Source organism: Synchiropus splendidus, chromosome 15 (genome assembly GCF_027744825.2).
Source record: "Synchiropus splendidus isolate RoL2022-P1 chromosome 15, RoL_Sspl_1.0, whole genome shotgun sequence".
Lineage (NCBI taxonomy): Eukaryota > Metazoa > Chordata > Actinopteri > Syngnathiformes > Callionymidae > Synchiropus > Synchiropus splendidus.
Window position 1 is genome coordinate 1,191,792 of NC_071348.1, and position 18,691 is coordinate 1,210,482.

Consider the following 18,691-nt stretch of genomic DNA (forward strand, 5'->3'; position numbering starts at 1 on the left):
CCAGAGGTCAAACCCATGCATTATGTGCAGGTTCAGTCGTGTGGTGGAGGAGGGGGGCGTCTAATCCACATGTTTATCGTTAGCATCTTTGTGTTTTTGGTTCGTTTGTGGGGAAAATGGATATTACAGCCTCGCCACTGCAACCTGAAAATGCCAACCTCAGAATGCTTTTCAAAGGCATTTGATTCCACAGCTTTGGCTCTTCAAATTGCAGCAGAATTCATTCAATAGTCACTTAGAAGTAGTGGACCTGTGGCTCTCAACTGGTGGGTCAAAAGTGGGTGTTTCCGGGGTTGGGTTATTTGAAAGAAGTTCATGTTCTCACAGCGCGGCATGCAGCCGACTCACCTGCTGTAAAACAACAGACCACTGTTGGTCACGCTGGTGAGGACTTAACATGGGTATAGAAATGGAGCCTAGAAATGTGGCTGCTTCACTGCGGGGCCTGGGCTTGTAGAATCTATTTGTCCTCACCAAGGAGCTACCTGGGACAACAGGCGCCTTCTGACTTCCATTGACTTGATCTTGTACTCCTGGTCATTCCCATTGACAACCTCGGTATCTTTCTTCATCTCTGCCTCATCTATACCATCTCCAAACACAAGGGCAGACAGAAGTGGAACATTTCCAATAATAACAAGCCACATTGTCACAGATGACACCTGGCTTTTTTGCTGGTTAAAGGCGAAGAAGACTTTTCACTGACTTCTTCGTAACAACCCTTATGTTTTTATGTTTTCTCAACCAACACAGAGGCAACAGAAGAACATGATTCACTCCTTCACATAAGAAACTGCCTACCTTTCTTGAAGAAAGTCAACCACACGTGTGAAGTCGTCGATGCAATACTCTCTCTTCATGTCCATCAGCACGCTGTCTGAGGCCGACTGCACGGGGACGTGAAGAAAGGCGTAGACGCGCGGATGATTCAACACCTTCGCCATCTCCTGCAGCAGGGGAACGGGATTCACAACACAAAAGTGGCACGTGAGTTAACCTGATTTTCCACGTCTTCTCAGTTCAAAATAATCAAATATATGAGGCTCAAAACAAGAAATGTTTCCACAGGAAAGAAACAAGTTGTTTGTGTAACCCGCAAATCAGCTTTATATAATCCTCAAATCCAACTTTATTTGATTACTTTCGTTTAAAACCTTCATTTCGTGGAATAGGGAAGAGCAGGCTGGTCGTACACAATGCTCTTTATCCAAAGGAAGAATGGATTTGGAGGCCATCCTTCTTCAAATACAGCACAGACGAGATCAACAAGAGATGCTCCGCAGCCCTGACAAACTGAAATCTGAGGTCAGAAGGATGAATAAAACCATGATTCCATTAACATTCCAGTGTCTTTCAGCACACGTTTCCTCATCAGTTCCTCCATAAGAGGAGAGCCTCTCTTCCTCCGTCTTCCTGGCAAAAGAAAAGCAGCGCACAGAATTAACTGTGTACCCTGCAGAGGCAAAGTCTCGAGTCAAGGCTGCTCCTTTATGTCAGCGAGATCAAGAGCTTTCACTGAAGCACACAACTCTCCTCCGCTTAAAAAGAAGATATTTTGTTTCCAATTACTTAAGCAAGGATTTTGGCTTTTTACTTCTTCTCGTGAAGTTGTGATCAATACGTGCGAGTTAAAAGGTTAAAACTACGTCAAACAGAATCCGAATCAAAGGTTGGCGGAATGTTTCCATTTGCGATAAACTGTTTAACAGCACTAAACCTTCAACCGAAGCAGGTTGGTGAACCACCACAGCGTAAACACTCTGGCTTTAAACATCCTTAGTGAAGGGGTCAAAAGCTTGGTCATCCAAGAGAGACTCAAAGCAGAACCACAGCTGCCTCAAGTCCAGAAAAGCATGTCAACAAAAGAACATTGGTCGCGGGTTGCTTCTCTGTTTGCGGTGACCCCTCTCCTGTGGTAAATGTCACTTCTGAGTGTCTTAAAATGGTGTTATCACGACGAGAAGGTGTCACCTTCAAACATCTGTACTGTGTGAGGCTCGCCCCCAAAAGACAAGGGTGCATTGAGCGCAGGGGATCATACTGGTTTGCAATCCTTTCAGTCCGTTTTGACCCAGACTCACAGGTGCCTGTGCGAACAGACAACATGAGTTTCGACTGGTCCCAGCAGCTCGGCTGCTGTTTTTCAAAAGAGTGAGCGGCGGTTTGGCCCATGAACTGGGAGTGTTATTGTTTTGCTCACCCAGAATTGGGGAAGAAAAAAAGCTGGAGAGGCCACAGATGTCAGATTTGTCTGATGGACATCATCAGGGTGCGATCATTAACATGCTAATGACTGGAGGAGAGGGAAGAGAAAGAGAGAGGAGTGGAATAAATCAGTTCATGATTTCCTACAAGAATGTGCTGATTGCAGTCCGTCTTCTCATTAAGACCTATTGTACCGCGTCCTCCACTTCCCACACACTCGCGCCACAGGGGGTCCACCACTCCAAGCTTCAAATTAGACAGAATTAATTTGCTTGGAAAATGAAGCTTGATTGGAGAGGAAAAAAACTCTAAAGTTTCAACGCTAGCGGGTGCGTGCGTCAATTACGATATTTAATGAAACACAGATGAATTTGTCTTTCACATTTGGATTCAACTGAATATTACCAAACCTTTCCCCCATTAACTATCACCCAACCCCCGGGCCGGACCCCGGGCCGGGGACCAGTACCGGTCAGTGGATCAACTGGGCCACACAAGAAATCATTTTTTCTGCTTTATGTTTTATCTGAATCTAACATTTTATTATGAAAAACGACCAAATTCTCTCAGTTAAGCCTTGTTCACTTGAGAGAAACAGACGTCTTTCTTTGTGAAAAGGCTCAGTGAAGACGATACCAGGAGTCGTACTTGAAATATGGATGTACCGCAGTCGTCTACCATCACACCCAGATGGGATGGTCTCGTTGCAGAGAAGCAAGGTCAGGGCTCCCATCGATTTGACAATATGGGGAGTTAAAAGTTTTTGCATGCACTTTGTATTCGGTTTTGTGGTGTTTCTGCATGCTATTTTGAAGGCATGTCTAAACATTACCATAGCGACCAGAGTCAGAGAACATGAGGGCACTGGTCGAGAGGAGGACTTCATAACAGACCATCCACCACCACCAATCCTGGAAGCAGCCAACCCCTAGTGGCCAGGCTGGGCATCACACGATCACTGTCAGAATGCCAGAGGCGAGGAGGACTGACACTCCTAAATATAAGACTGTGAGCCATTTCTCACCCTAACACTTACAGTGCCTGTCATAAGTCTTCACCCCCTTGGATGTTTTACCCTTTTGGTGCTTTCATAAATCAATCATGGTCAATAAAAAACTCGTTAATGTCAAAGTGAAAACAGATTTCTACAAATGGATGTCAATGAAATAAAAATATATCAAGAAATATAATTGTTTGCATAATGAATCACCCCCTTCCAGTCAGTATTTTGTAGATGTACCTTTGGATGCAATCACAGCAGTGAGTCTCCATAAGTCTCGTACATCTGCCCACAGCAATCTTGCCCCATTCTTCCTTGCAAAACCGCTCAAGCCCTGTCAGGTTGCGTGGGTATCGGGCACGAACGGCCCTTTTTAAGTCCAGCCACAAATTCTCTAAAGGATTGAGGTCTGGGCTTTGACTCGGCCACTCCAGAACATTTACCTGGTTCTTTTTGAACCATTCCTGTGTAGCTTTTGCAGTGTGCTTCGGATCACTGTCTTGCTGGAAAATAAATCTTCTCACAAGCCATAGTTCTCTTGCAGACTGAATAAGATTGTGCCCCAGGATTTCAGTGTATTTTGCAGCATTCATCCTGCCCTGTATCTTTGCAAGCCTTCCAGGTCCGGCTGCTGAGAAACATCCCCACAGCATGATGCTACCACCACCATGCTTAACAGTGGGGATGGTGTGTTGGTGATGTGCAGTGTTTGGTTTCCACCAAACATGACGTCTTGTCTGATGGCCCAAAAGCTCGATTTTGGTCTCATCAGACCAAAGAATCTTCTTCCACTTGACCATGGAGTCTTCCACGTGCTTTTTGGCTAACTCTAGTCGAGATCTACTATGACTTTTCTTCAACAGTGGCTCTCTCATAAAGCTGTGACCGGTGAAGAACCTGGGCAGCAGTTGCTATATGCACAGTCTCTGCCATCTCAGCAGCTGAAGCTTGTAGCTCCTTCAGAGTAGTGGTCGGGGTCTTGGTTGCCTCTCTCACCAGTCTCCTACTTGCACGGTTCTTCAGTTTACGAGGGCGGCCTGATCCAGGCAGATTCACACAAGTGCCATATTCCTTCCATTTCTTGATAATGGATTTCACTGAACTCCGGGGGATGTTCAATGCCTTGGAAATGTTTCGGTATCCATCCCCTGAATTGTCCTTCTCACTCACCCTTTCCCTGAGTTGCTTGGAGTGTTCTTCTGTCTTCATGGTGTAACTGTCGCCAAGAATACTGATCCACCTGTCTGGACCATTGGGACACAGGTGTTTTATACCTCAGTCACTTGAAGCACACCCACACCACTCAAGTGATCTTCACTTCACAATTGTGAGACTATTGGCAAGAATTTGATGGACCTCTATTAAATTAGACCATTAACTTAAAAAGGGGGTGATTAATTATGCAAACAATGATATTTCTTTATATATTTTTGATTTCATTGACATTACTTTGAAGAAATCTGTTGACACTTTGACTTTAAAGACTTTTTTCCAATAATTTTTTATGTTAAAAAAGCCCATTTTTATTGACCATGATTGATTTCTGAAAGCACTATAAGGGTAAAACATCCAAGGGGGTGAATATTCACGATGGGCACTGTAACACTCGCACTTGGTTTTGAATGCCCTCCACTATGAAGCGCCCTCCAACGATGAAGAGAAGTGACTGACGTCCCTCAGAATTGGTCAACACTTGATGACGTCACGCGTGAAGACGGCGTGTTATTACTGTTGTACATCCATGATGTTGTCCATATTGTTCATGTTGTCAGACACGGTAGATGTGATGGATCCACAGCTAACTGGAAGACCACAGAGAGTCCCAACAGCTAAGGTGCCTTTGAGTGAGCTTCCCATGTCCTACACAGCACAGACGTGCAAACATATTTTCGGAGCAGACTCAATCCTCATCGGGTCTAGCGGCAGGGGCAGATGGGGATTCATCTATGGAAGGACTTCTCATTCACCCAGACCACTTATCACGCGTGTGTCTGTTTCACTGGTCAATGATTGGCCGGCACACTGACATGAAGCGACCCCTGATGTCAGCAAAGTGGAGCTTCACCAGATCGCATGCATGCAATGACTCAGTGAGATTGAATAACTTTAAAGAAGATGAGGAATTGAAGTGTCATTTGAGGGTGATCTGTCTGAGGTCACAGATTAGTGCACACTTGCTGTCATGCTCTTCCTCTCACAAAATCCTTTCATCTCCAGTTGATCAGCTCAGATAGACACACGAGCCATAAAGGATCCCTCCTAACTGGCTTAGCTCAAAGGATCTGATATCACCCACCGCTCAGATCTGATAGGAAAGAAAGGAAAGGCATGAAAAACAGAGCACACAGATAAAAGGTGGTTTGGGCTTAAAGCAACCACAAAGAGAGATGACATGCTTCGACTTTCACATCCCTCCGCTTCCTTTCACAAGACAGAACAGACATATTTGGGTTTGAAATGTTGAAGAGCTCAGGAGAAGTGCCTGGCCTTGTGTCAATACGCCTGTCAAAGTCTTTTCATTCTGCTCCCATAACAAAGAGCCCAAATAAAGTATTTTATATTGCTTCTTCCTCGCCGTAAAAGCAGAGTCAAGGCGAAACCTGGTCATATTTTTGGAAAACTGCCTTCTATTCAGGAAAAGTAAATAACTGCTTCCAAAACTTTTCACATGAATGTGTGATTGCCGCAACCTTGGCTCGCATCCGAACACGAAAAACGCGTGAAGCAACATCAAATCACATTGATCCCGGCACAAGCCTTTCAGTCAAACAGCAGCGAATGTTTGGGACTAGAGTCGCCCTGAATCATGGATCATACATGTGGTCACTGGTGGACCCACTTGTTTAACTCATGTAGCTAAATAGCAAAGAGCCTGTGAGAGAGAGGAGGTGGCATTTGCAAACAGCAAGGCTAATGGCTACAGCGCCTCTGAAAAGAAGTTCAATAGCAAGAAACATTAGCATGTTCTGTTGCAGCGCTGCTACATAGCCGTCTCAAGCCTTTGAATGACAAATGTCTTGTTTTGTTGCCCAGCAGAAAAACAGAGCCATTTACAGACAACGTCATGGCAGAATCTGTGCACACCTTTGGAGGCGGAAGTGGCTGGTTGCACCACCTACACAGACCTGTAGGGGGACCAGCAAGAGCTCTAAGTATGTGCTTGGACCAAAGTTCAGTAAACATTACAGCAAAGTCGACAGTCATGCTGTTGCGTGGGCCTGTTGCCAAAATGCACCCCCCCTTCATACATCGGTGTTTACAGACTGGGAACGGGTCTATTATACAGCACAGCAATTGCTGTACGCGCCACAGATTTGTCCCGGCATGGCATGCGGGATCTCTGGGCTGGATCCAAATCTGAGCTCACCCAAATCTATGTGCTCCATCTATCTGAGGGGGTTTGACTGCGGCGGTTCACGTGCAGCAGCGATCTTGACTTCCTGTGTGAATGCAGACCAGGAAGGCTCAGCCTCTGACTTCAGGGATTTCAAGTCGCCAGTGTGTTGTTGTGGCTGAGCATCTTTCTAAGTCATCTTATCGTGGTGAAGCAGAAGTCGCCCTTCGAGAACCTAAGCCTCAGAATGAGGTGCAGATTGTTATTCTGTATTCTTCATACAAAGACACAAACAAATCCCCTGGGAGTCGGAAGACACAAGCGAAAGAACCCAGGAATCATTCACCAGAAGAGCGACGAAGTTAGAGTTTCTGACTTCTCCTTCATCTCTGACTCATCTAACTCTGACTCCTGAGTCCCGGCGCATACATCATGGCTCGGACAACAACGCTCTTTCCAACTGATCGCTGAGTTAGCATTGAAAGTTTAGATGCAAACACTCACAAATCTACATGCAGACCTCCTACACAGTGCCAGGGGCTCACACTCTTGGGAATTTGGAGAGATAATGATTCTACAAGACGTTCCCAGGGTGATAAGTCCCAGGCGGAAACTGCAGACAGAAAAAGTGAGCTTCTTATGATATTATGTATTTCAAAGAGTCCCGTCTGCACCTGGTTCTCCCGGGAGGGAAGTATCACAGCACCTCACACTGCAGAGATGGAATCTATTGTTTGAAAAAAAAAAGTGCATCCGCAGCAAAAGGCATTGTAAACGGCTTTACCACATGCTCCATGGCCCTGAACTGAATCTACACATTAGCCCGCAGAGCTTCAGCACAGGAAGCAAGTGTCTAAATAAGTTTGATTGGACAATAGGGGGATGTTATTCCTCTCTGCGCTCGGCGGGCTTTATTTCTTTAGGTCTCCTGCGTGGACCGATCAGGTCAGGAAAAGCCCATGAAGTCATGTTGTTCATTGTATTACACCGATATGTGCACTGACGTGGTTCTGCAGGCAAAACATGCAGAGGCTGGACTGTACAGGCAGCTGGAATTAAAGCGTGAAACAAGATGAATTATCACTCATTTGCTGCCCTGGTATCTGGAGAGGAGGGATGTGGCCTTCTGGGCACGGATCCCGAGACAAGACAATGGACAGCTGGCGTTCGACCTTTACATTCGATATTTGAGAAAACATAATTCCAGGCAGGGAGTCAGGAGTCATAATTCAGAGGCCGGTCGGAATTGTTTCAGCGCGAGCATTCATCTGGTGTCGGGTGCCTCACACAATGGTACATTAAGCCCCTAATGTGAAGTGTCCCCCTAAGGCTTCATTAAAATGAAAACGCTCCGAGAGTGAGCGCCATGCCTGCCTTCTGACTCTGGGGTGAGTCTGAAGGTGAAGGATTTGGACTCAGTGACGCTGATGATGAAATATTTTACGGTTCCACTTGACTCCAGGAAGAGACCTTCAGCTGCACCGTAAAGCCTTTGATTAACCAATTAGAATTCATATTTCTGATGTTTCCATGGGTCACTCCAGGTGCCACCATGGGTGGTCTTTTGAGTCAAGTAAGTGTCCACACTTCCTCTCTCATCAGCATGTAGTACAGCAGTGGGCACTCCTCTCTGAGTTTCCAACATAGTGGGTGTTTTTGTTTCCAGTTCTAGTTCACCATATTATTTAAGTAGAGGTCACAGGGACTCACTCAGATGTGCGGGACTTTCACCGATGAGTGAGTTGCCTCCTGTCCACCGCTTGAATGGTGAGTCTCTACAGAGTCACAGGAAGACACAAGAGACTGAGTCGACAGGGCAGAGCTGAGGGGGTTCCACGTTCAGTCGTAATAAGGAAATGAATTCAAAAGACGACATTTAGTGGCAGCTTCATTTGTATCGGGACACGTCGACTGCAGCAGAGGTGAGGAATGATACGCTCACCTTCGTGCCCATGAGCAAGGCACAAACATACATCTGGTAATTATTCCCTGTGTTGGGGAGACGGCGTGGCTAGCGCAGAGAGTCGACATATCTGAGCAAGATGAATGTGTGCTAGCAGCGTGTCAAACGCACCTCTGGTCAGACAGAGACGGGCTGTGAAGAGGATGTTTAATGGACATCTGCAAATTCATTCATCTCAGCGCCACTGATTGCCACCAACTAGCAGGCCACTTTCACACCTCATTTGCAGAGTCTGCTGGCGTGCCAGATTAAATCAGGCCGTCTCGCGGAAGGACATGCATAGGTATCACTTGGCGCACTCCTCCCCTGATCAGAGGAGCGTCCCACTTTGACAGCCTGCCAGCCAATCACATAACAGGTGGGACAGAGCCCGACGCAGGGACGGCGGCGTGAAGAGAAAATTGCCAGGAGCGGAGACGCCAAAAGTGCCATTGTTCAACGCATCTCACTTGCAACTACTCTAAAAAGGAGCCAGTGATGGCATGATGCAATCAAGTAAAATGTCAGCGCCTAGTGGCCCCCGAGAAGCGATTGGTCTTCTAACTGCTCCAATCAGCAAATAGCAGCATGAAGATGTCTGCATCTGACAGAGAAAGAGGACGCAGAAGATGAAAGGAAATGGTGTGTGTCAGCCGGAAGACAAGCGGAGAGTGTGTGCAGAGGAGAGGAGGATCTTTGAGGCGGAAGTGAAGAGGTTACATGGCCTTTTCAGCGCCAGTCGGAGTGAATTGGTGTGACGCGGTTGTAAGTGCTAGTCTTCTTCTTCAGAAGGAGAAGAACAGCCTCAGAGTGTCAAATGGCCTTTACTTTAGATGATGGAAGAGTTTGGCCTTCATCATCATCAATCTGATTATAGTCCTCGGCGGAGGAGAGCAGCAAGGAAGAATAACGTTAAAAAAAAAGAAAGTGTCTCAAAGGTTGAAATATATGTTCATGGAGTGTAAACGGCCACATGAAACTTTCAGTACCTGAGCACAGTTCTTTAGGAGACCCGCTCCAGTTGAAGCGCCATGGTCTGCGCTGCCAGCCAGCGTGGAGCACCACTTGCTGAGAAGGTCACAACTGGCTTCGTGTAAGGAAGCATGAGCTTTGGTTACAAACATAATGTCGTTATACCTCTGCTTTTGAATCTTGGTAATATTATTGGTGGTGAGACTTTCAGCTGCCACATTGCAACAAAGGCCCCTCTGGAACTTTTTTATTATCTGTTTAAATAGATTGTCATTCCATTTTTCAATAACAGATTCTTATCTTAGACATTTTACAGTGTCTACACATCAGTGCCAGAATTCATGATGAGAATAATGACAAAACGACAAATGTAGCATTCAATAATTTTCAATTAAAAGACGGAATATTTTTGGATTTATGTTTTCACCAGTATCTTATTTGATTTTCACAAAGGCATGCATTTTCCCTGATTTTATATAACTTTAATTTTTTGAAAATTTAATTTCTCAACATCTCCCTGCGATTAAACACAGATGAATGTAACTTTATTATTATCTTGTTTGCAGTAACTGCCATGACATGGTGTGACATTTTTATGTCATTTTTCTTTTTTGAGGTTTCTATATGTTGTTTCTGTTAGTATTTTTGGCATTTAATATCTAATACTCCTCTGAATTATGGATTTGAGATGTAGTTTACCATCAGATTTTACATTTTTATTTATTTATTCAGTGACAATCAAATGTCTTCATATCCTCCTTTTTGCTTGCGGTTCTACTTACTTTAAATATTCTGTAACTTCATATAATGTGAATGTCTCTGTGAAAGAAAAACATATTTTATATTTGACATTCACACTTCTCCCTGAAAAGCTTCCCGGAACTAAATGAACTAGATAATGCATTTTACCCAGCATCAAGAGAAACAAGCGAAGGCGTCGGACAAGCGTGGAGGTGGAAGACCCAGCGAGAGCAGCAGCAGCAGGAGCAGGAGGATAGAGGGTAAATGGGGGACACGAGCAGCAAAAGACAAGGATAAGTAATAGAAAATCACTCTTATCATTTGTAATGTAGGTTAATTGACTGAGGAATTAAAGTTTTAAAAAGATAATTCAATTGAATGGATGGGCATTAACAATGAAAAAAGCCACGGCTCCTCACAGGCGCGCAGCGTCCAGGCGAGTGTGTCATCCCAGCATATTTCTAATTATCACTTCATTGTTATTCCCTATCATTAGGAGGCTGTTTTTAATTGTAATGAAGCCAAGCAGAAAGCCCACCTATACATGTGGGGGACAATTAGCCACCTCCATTAACCCCTGCTTAATTACAACCTCCTTCGCTGCTTCCCACAGCTCAGTTACCTCCGTACCCCGGCTCTGTCTCCCCAGGCCTTCAGCCCCACTTCTTCCACTCGATCTACGGCTCCTTTCATCTAGCCACCATCGCCGATCACCCTGGACACATTCTGAAGTCGATCAGTGCGGAACCTGCCAGGAATAACTCTGATCTCATTTCACTTGTCGAGGGTATCGCCTCATGTTGCAGGTCCCTCTCAGCCACACGCCAGCTAAATTCCCTTTGGGACGACAGGAGAAGTCATCATTTGTGAGGGCAAACTGCCTGGTGCTCCTCAATAACTTTCTGTTGCTCCCCCCAACTCTCCGCCGCCTCTGTAAATGGAATCATTTCATCAAAAAGTGAGGTAGATCAACTTTCAAGAGAGAACTTCTTTGTAAAACATTGTTTTCAGACTTATAGTGAAGCAATTTGCCTAAAATGGAAAAACAGAAATCGTGAGAGGATGAGAAATTACACTTAATTCTAGTGTTCCCAGGCCACATGTGCCCCTCAGGCCCACTATTGGAGAAGGACCAGCTTATCTTAACCTCAAAAATATGGTCTTTGTAGCGTAGCTTTTGTCCTTTTTTTAAAGTCAACGACGGCCTCAAACGGGGTGGTCTATTCCGTTACAACCATGTGTTAGCATTAGCATTGTTTCAACAGTAATGGGGCCGGATTGGAACTGTGATCTGGGTTTTTGCCTTGCAATTGTGCCACAGGTTCCTCACATCTGTTTCTGAGGTATCTGAGAGCAGATAAAGAAATAACACTATGTCCAACACAGTCTCAGGCTGAATACAACATGCACCAAACGTCTATAACAGGAAATGGCAACACATCACTCTTCCTCTGAGGCTAGCCTTAGTGTTATCCTCTTCTATTATTGGTCTAACACACACCCCACGACGCAAACATACAGCCACTACTCCAGCTTCCAGTGAATTTCCTTCCTTCTGTACAAACACGTCCATCTGTGGCAGTTTCCTGGTTAATCATTGACATTTACGATCTGGGCTGAACATCAAATTCTCTGTGGGTCGAGGTGTCAAAATGCACTGTAGGTGGTGTGGTCTTTGGGGGACTGAAATGAATAGCAAGGTCCGGTGGGCCACAAAAGACGACTGTGAGGACCAGATTCGGCCCCAGGGCCTTGAGTTTGACCCTCTCAACTAATGTTGAAGCAGTGCAACACACTGGAGCCCAGAGATTGCGAGGCCTGTGAAAGGACTGTAGATGGTCACATATGTGACTGCGTTTTCCCAAAACAATACAATCTGTCGGGCAGAACGTGTCAAAATAGAAAGATTCCGAAGATAAGGCTCCAGACTCGCAGCGAGATGCGAGTGCAACAAGAGAAAGGCAGTGTAACAATGTCCAATGTTCCATTAGGGAACACAATAATGACTGATAAAATGGGGCTGCTAAAGAGGACACAATGGTCCTTAATTGACTCATTAGGGAGAGACGGGAATGAACTTGACTAATGAATGGAGTGTGAGGGGAGCAAGAAAAAAAAAGAGAAAACCGCTTGGTAAGCAAAACAGTGGAGGCATCTGGGCAACACGGGCCAATAAGTGCACTGGAAGGAGCAGCGCAGGAGGCCATGGGGAAAAACTGCAGGGAAGAAAGATGGATGAAGTGGATTTTTTAATTAGAGAATCACTTCTTTTCCGACTCTAATTGTTGTTGTGAGCGACCTGGTGGGTTTCGTACCTCCAGATGCTCCAGGATGTATGGTGGGTTGGTCATCCCGAGCCTCAGCATGGCGCCCTCAGGAATCACCTCCACCAGCCTCCAGAGCAGCGTCGGCAGGTCAGTGCCGATGTCTCGTCCGTACGCCCCGGTGTCCTCGCTGGTCAGCCATATTTCACAGACACCCTCTGGAGAGGAGCAAACCAGGAAAGAACGCATTAGTCTCACATGAATCAAACGCCCAACCTTTGCTGAATAATAGAGATATGTTGTCACCTCAATGTTCGAGATGGTTCATCAAGTCTCCCTACAGAATCTGCTCCTGTTCCAGGCCGATAAACAAAGGTCTTGGTTCCGCCTTGCTGAAGTGTTAAACCAGGTCAAAGCCAGGAGCAAGCACTCCCTCATGCTTCTGGATATGATCCCATTCAAGACTCCAGAGGACCATAAAGGCACCTTTCACAAAACCTCAACACGTTATTTGATCTGCTCTGTGACTCAAAATGACTACATCCAAGTCAGCGAATCTGATCCTGGACCCACGGCCCCAGTCACAGACCCATGTACAGCTAATGGCTTCACACATCTCTCTATCTGTACGAGGTTTTCCTGCTACAGAGGCTTATTATCAAATGGTGACCAAACATCCACTTTAATTACCACAGTTCAATTACAATCCGCAACTGTAGTTGAAGCTCAGGAGCAATTTACAAGGCAGCACTGCTTAAAATAACGGCCTACAAAGATCAACTGTAGACACGAATACATGCGTCTCATTATAGCAACTACAGTCCACACGCCGGAATACTCAGGAGAACGCTCCTGACTGTGACTGTAAACACAGTTAGACTTAAGGGACTCCCACCTTTACTTTTCATTAACCGGATTCAAAAGTGGTGGATCCACCAGCAGGTATGTGTGCGGATGGAAGCGGCTTGATGCAAAAGCTTCCGTTGGCCAAACATGAGCATGGTAGGAGATGCTGGTGTGGAGCAGTTGGCTCCAGATAGAGACGCTCTCACACAGGAGATTCGATACAGGGGACTCATCCCACCAGGCCGCTGTTCCTGATCCCACCTGTTACAGACCAACCCAAACCCCAAATATGTGCAAAACATTTTTCCAAAGTGCACTTGTGCTTAAAGTGCTACAGAAAACCCCTATTCATTTGTGAAAAACTGGACCTACTGGCACTGGCTTGTTATTTTGCCAGGCTGTTTGCAGAAACACATGGCAGAAAATGTCTTTGTTTCACATGCGTCCAGAAAGAGGCGGCAATATGGCAAACTATATCATGACTTATTTATTTATTTACTTGCTTTAATTCACTGTTTGGATTTGATCACTTCTCTTTTGCATGGTTTGATTGTAGTTTCCAGACAAATCCTTAGCATTCTTTGCCTGAACTTGCTTCATAAAAACAATTATTCTTTCTCTCTTTTGGAGCACATTTATTTTGTTGTGCATTTAGTTTTTCAAAGCCAACTTTTGAAGCACAACGCAAACTTTGACAGTCAGTATCAATAAAGTTTGGAAGTGAGACGCGTCAGGTTAGCTGTTAGCTCTGCGCTGCAGACAGTCTTTGGCCTGGTGGCGGCTCCCTCCCTCCCTCCATGGTTCTGTGGTGAAAGTGTGTTGTCAAGTTAGAGGCGCATCAGCTTTAAAAACAGCAGGGAGTTGCGCATGTGAGTGGCTTCTTGGCTGTGAGTGTGTGGGAAGAGGAGGGTGGTGCACCACAGCAGCGCTACTCTGACTGAGGGAGGGATCAGCGCATCAACACACTGGAGCTCTACAGTAGAGTGGAGAGAAAGAATGGCAGCCAGTCCATGGGATCATCTCACCTTGGTTGCTCCTCAACACCGTCTCACTGTCATGACTTCATGGCATCATGTCGCCCGCCTCTGAGGTGAAACCGGATCGTTTTCCCACGCCACACTTGTCTCACTGCACTACCGGGATGTAAAACGCTGCAGAAACCCCTCAATCTTATTCTCCGGTTTAACCATCAGACAAATGAACAGACAGTGCTGCCTGCATCCCTTTAGAGGGACTTTATTGTAATTGCATGCAAACTCAAAGGATTCATAAGCGCCAGTGTTTGACAGGTATTAAACCATCCGCCTCATAAAGAGGCAGTGTCGGACTGTGAAGGTCACACGGAGCAGGAAGCCACTATCCACCAGCTTCATGGCAAATTAGAGGAAGACTCAGCGTAAAGGCTTAATGATCTAACTCTCATTTGGCTGCAGGTCTGGAGCCGCTTGACTGTCTCAGTCAGACACGTCGTGCAAACCCACGTGACACGTGGAAGCAAGCGCGCGCGCACACACACATGCACAAACATCTTTATCATCAGCTCTGCACAGACGGCGGAAAAGATGCATGCGGTCATTCAGAGAGAGAAGATGATGCTAGCTAATGAGAGAGAGTGAGACGGGACAGTGAGTGCAAGAGAGGAATTGTGGCTATAAGACTGAGGGCGGCACCATTGAGGAGATTAGAAAAGCTTCCCGTCATTTGGGTTCCAAAACTGTAAAGACAGTTGGGGTGAACTTCAATATTCTGTGTAGAGTGAACCGAGCACCTGATAGAGATCAGCCCCCTCACATCTCCACAGACAGCCAAAAGCAACAGCCCAGGTCCTGGATGTCCCCCAAGATAGCTGGGCTCCGGCTGCAGAAGGCCAACGATAGCAGCTGTGATGCAACGAGACGCAACGCAGACAGTCGCCGAAATACCAACTACTTGTTTTGTTCAGCAGCTCTTCAGTTGAAACAATCAGGCTTTGACACAAAAGAAACGGTTTTATCGCCGGGCACCAAATGAAACACTAAGTCTGTTTTGGATGTGCATTAAGTGCAATCTGCGATTGCCATTCGACTTCCTGCCTCCATGACAAGATGAGAAAAGTGGGAGGAGAGAAGAGACGGCGGCTTTGAAGTGCTCGCTTTGAAGAAGCATGACAGAACCAATTGATTCAGGTGATTGGGAGCTTTAGAGAAGAGCCTCAGTTGAAATGGTTACAAGCTGTTAAATCATAAATGAGAGGAGCACAACATGACCGCCGGTGTTCATGTCAGGCTGGTTCCTATTAGCTGGTACACAAGATGACGCCAACGTCAAAGGAATCTTCCAGGAGCCAAACGTGAGTCTTGTCTTTCAGCTGTGAAATAGACCAAGAGGCTGAGTTCTAACCTGAGCAGCCCATCTTTGGAGGCACGAGAAGAAGTCGAAGCGTTGCAGAGTTGCAAATGTCCAACACGTAGAGGAGAGCAATTACAGAGAACGATTCCTCTGAATCCCTCCCAGAACCAGCCAGAGCCAGAGTGCACCTGTCAGCGGACACCCTGGACAGGTCACCGGTCCATCACAGGTCACACACAGATCGACAGCCTCAGAGTTATCGCTCCACCTCTGCATGTTTCCTGACGGGTGTGTGGACCATGACGAACCAAGCGGAGGAAGAACAAACGCCACACCAGAGACGCCTCAAGCCAGATTCAAGTCTAATGGATCGCAAATGGTGCCAAAGTTTAGTCTGATTTCCCTCGCATTAACACAGCCACACTTTAGTAATCGGAATCCCAATCTGCATGTTTTCCTTGTCACAAAGCACCGTCCTATGTAAAGCAATGCAGAAGGTTTCTCTCCCAGGGTTCCTTCTCCCCTCGTCTTCTCGCAAAGATATAGATTCTGATCTGATCTATGTATGTTCTACAGATGAAAGATTAGACGCACATGAAAATAATCCCATCAGACTACAGTTGAATGCATTTCCATACCACGAGCCAAACCTGGTTGAGCATATGGAGCCTCAGTGCCTACAGCGTGAACCGGCAATGTTACAGAAGGTCAAACCAAAACTATATCTGGTATTGAGCCGTATATTTTTGCTGAGAAATATAATCCCTGTAAGCAACATGTGTGTGTATCAGGCTGGTATTCAGTTGTAAACACACATCAAGGCAGATTAGCATATACACGCTTAGCTTTGTGCTATGGAAAATAAGGATTAAAGGCAGGATAATAGGATCATCTCAACGTGCATTTAATCTGTCATCTATTAGCATTACCTGTTTGTAGCCCTGCGAGCACAATGGCTGTGAGAGTCGCGTGTCAGATGCTCTGACAAACACAACGTGTAGAAATGTCCATCTCTTTTTCATTTCTTTCAATCCAACCAAACTGGCAAAGCTTCACGCAATTACGCCCAAAGCTCCTCACCCCTTGTTTGACCTGCCCCGCTCTCTCCCAGTCCATTTCCATGGAGACTTTTAATTAGTGGGAATATGAATATTCATAAGCACACGTCAACCTGAAGCACAGAGGAGCGTCGCCGCTGAGGCTGCATTTGGATGACGATGAAGACGAACGTGAATGGTGCTCATGAACGCAGTCAAACAGTGAGGAGAACTGTTTTAGGTCCACCAGTAAGTTGTGTCGTCAAAGCACTTTTCCACTGTATTTGTTTTCTACATACTACACTGAGGCTATAATCTCTCACACACACACACACACAAGCAGACACTCTTGAGTAGCGCTGCACTGACTGGAAGGCCTGTCTGACCTTCAATCACATTAGCCTCCCCCCCACTCCTCCCTCCCCGCTTCACAAGTCAATTCCTCCCGGCTGTTCGCCTTCACTTTCAACCTACTTTTAGGCAATTGTGAGCCAGATGTCGCCAAGTCAAGAAATGAAATTATTACCGAGGAAGAAGGAGAATTCAGGCCACGAAGGACTGGCCACCAGAATACCAAGCTGATTCACACCTCTGAGAGGGAGACACTCGTGAGTAAGTCACGGCCCGTGACCTGCCTCATTTTCTTCAGAGGCCTTAAAGCCCAAATTTCAGACCCATTCTGGACGGCTGCTTCTAGCACTTGATAAGAGACGCTTGGGTGACTCTTAGTTCTGTTGCATTCTAAACCTGATTGCTCCGAACTTTTTTTTTTAATTCTTGTGTTCATTTTGTTGTATTGCTTTATCTTCATTCAGTAATTTTATTTCAACCACCACATGCTCTTGGCCCGTTTCAGCACGCGAGTCTTGAGTTTGACAGTCTTGTTCCGGCAACATAACAAACATGGTGCCGGCTAGAAAGAGGCGTTTTATGTCTTATTGTTCAACATAAAAACAACTTGAAGCTATTTTAATCATCTTTGAATGAAACTAACCTTTTATTTTTCCACTTTAATTACATTAATTTATTTCATTATTTCATCACTCTGCTCCTCTTCACTCTCTATGTGAGAGGAAATATGTACTGAATTGTATGCAATGTAACAATTAAAAAGCTATGTTGTATAACAGTGACACAACAGTATAATTTCTCATGTAACACAATGTAATTTTTTTTATTCCATTTTTTTTACTTTTATAAGTGCAATAAAAATAAAAAAATAAAAAATAAATCAAAACATATTTTCTGAACACAAACACATTGCTCAAAACGGAAGCCACATACGTAGCACAGAGCACGGCAACTCGCCGTGGTAACTGACCACACACGTTCCGACACACCGTCACTTGCGTACAAACGACACACACAGAGTTTAATCACGGTAATTAAGCAGCTTAATCTAGAGCAACAACTGTTGACGTGGAGCGTGGGCAGCTTGGCAGGTAACATCATCATCACGGATTAACCCGCCGCACAAATATATATATGCAAATGTTCTCTCTCAGGCATGTTTACATTGAACACATGCATGTGTGGCGGCAGATCTGCGCACGCCCGTCACGCATGCACACGGACATGCAGATGTGCGAACATACATGCATATGCAAGGCTCTAATGAACATCCCACACAATCCTTTAAACAACAACATGTCAGCTTTAACCTACTTTCACAGAGTTTCTGAACTACGTGCATGACCTTCTGTGCATGCCTGCACATGAGCGGGGAGCCCGCGCAGATCAAAGCCTGCTGTGTACATTCAATGCATGTGATACATAGGAAAACATGCCATGTGATATATGGGTCAGACATATTGTATGGATATATCAAAAGTAATTGGCAAAGAGGATCCAAGTGCGTGTGAGACTGTGTGTACATGAATGTATGGGAGTAATTGGAAGAGCAGTTACTTCCCCTCTTTCATCTCTTCTGTATGTATATGCATGTGTGCGCTGTGTCACAGAAGAAACCTCTTGTGAAGCTTCCGGAGCAGATGGACGGCTGCATATAAAAGAAAACATGGA

The 18,691-nt window shown here is 45.5% G+C and overlaps 1 protein-coding gene across 2 annotated transcripts in view; it reads right to left on the reverse strand.

The window, feature by feature from the left end:
• cdkal1 (CDK5 regulatory subunit associated protein 1-like 1) overlaps positions 1-18,691 on the reverse strand; it is a 163,145-nt gene that overhangs the window by 63,599 nt on the left and 80,855 nt on the right. For both annotated transcript variants that reach the window (XM_053888251.1, XM_053888250.1), the window contains 2 exons: positions 12,510-12,676; positions 802-947 (listed from right to left, as the gene is read on the reverse strand). In XM_053888251.1, the coding sequence (XP_053744226.1) occupies positions 802-947; positions 12,510-12,676 (313 nt within the window). The remainder of the gene's footprint in view (positions 1-801; positions 948-12,509; positions 12,677-18,691) is intronic.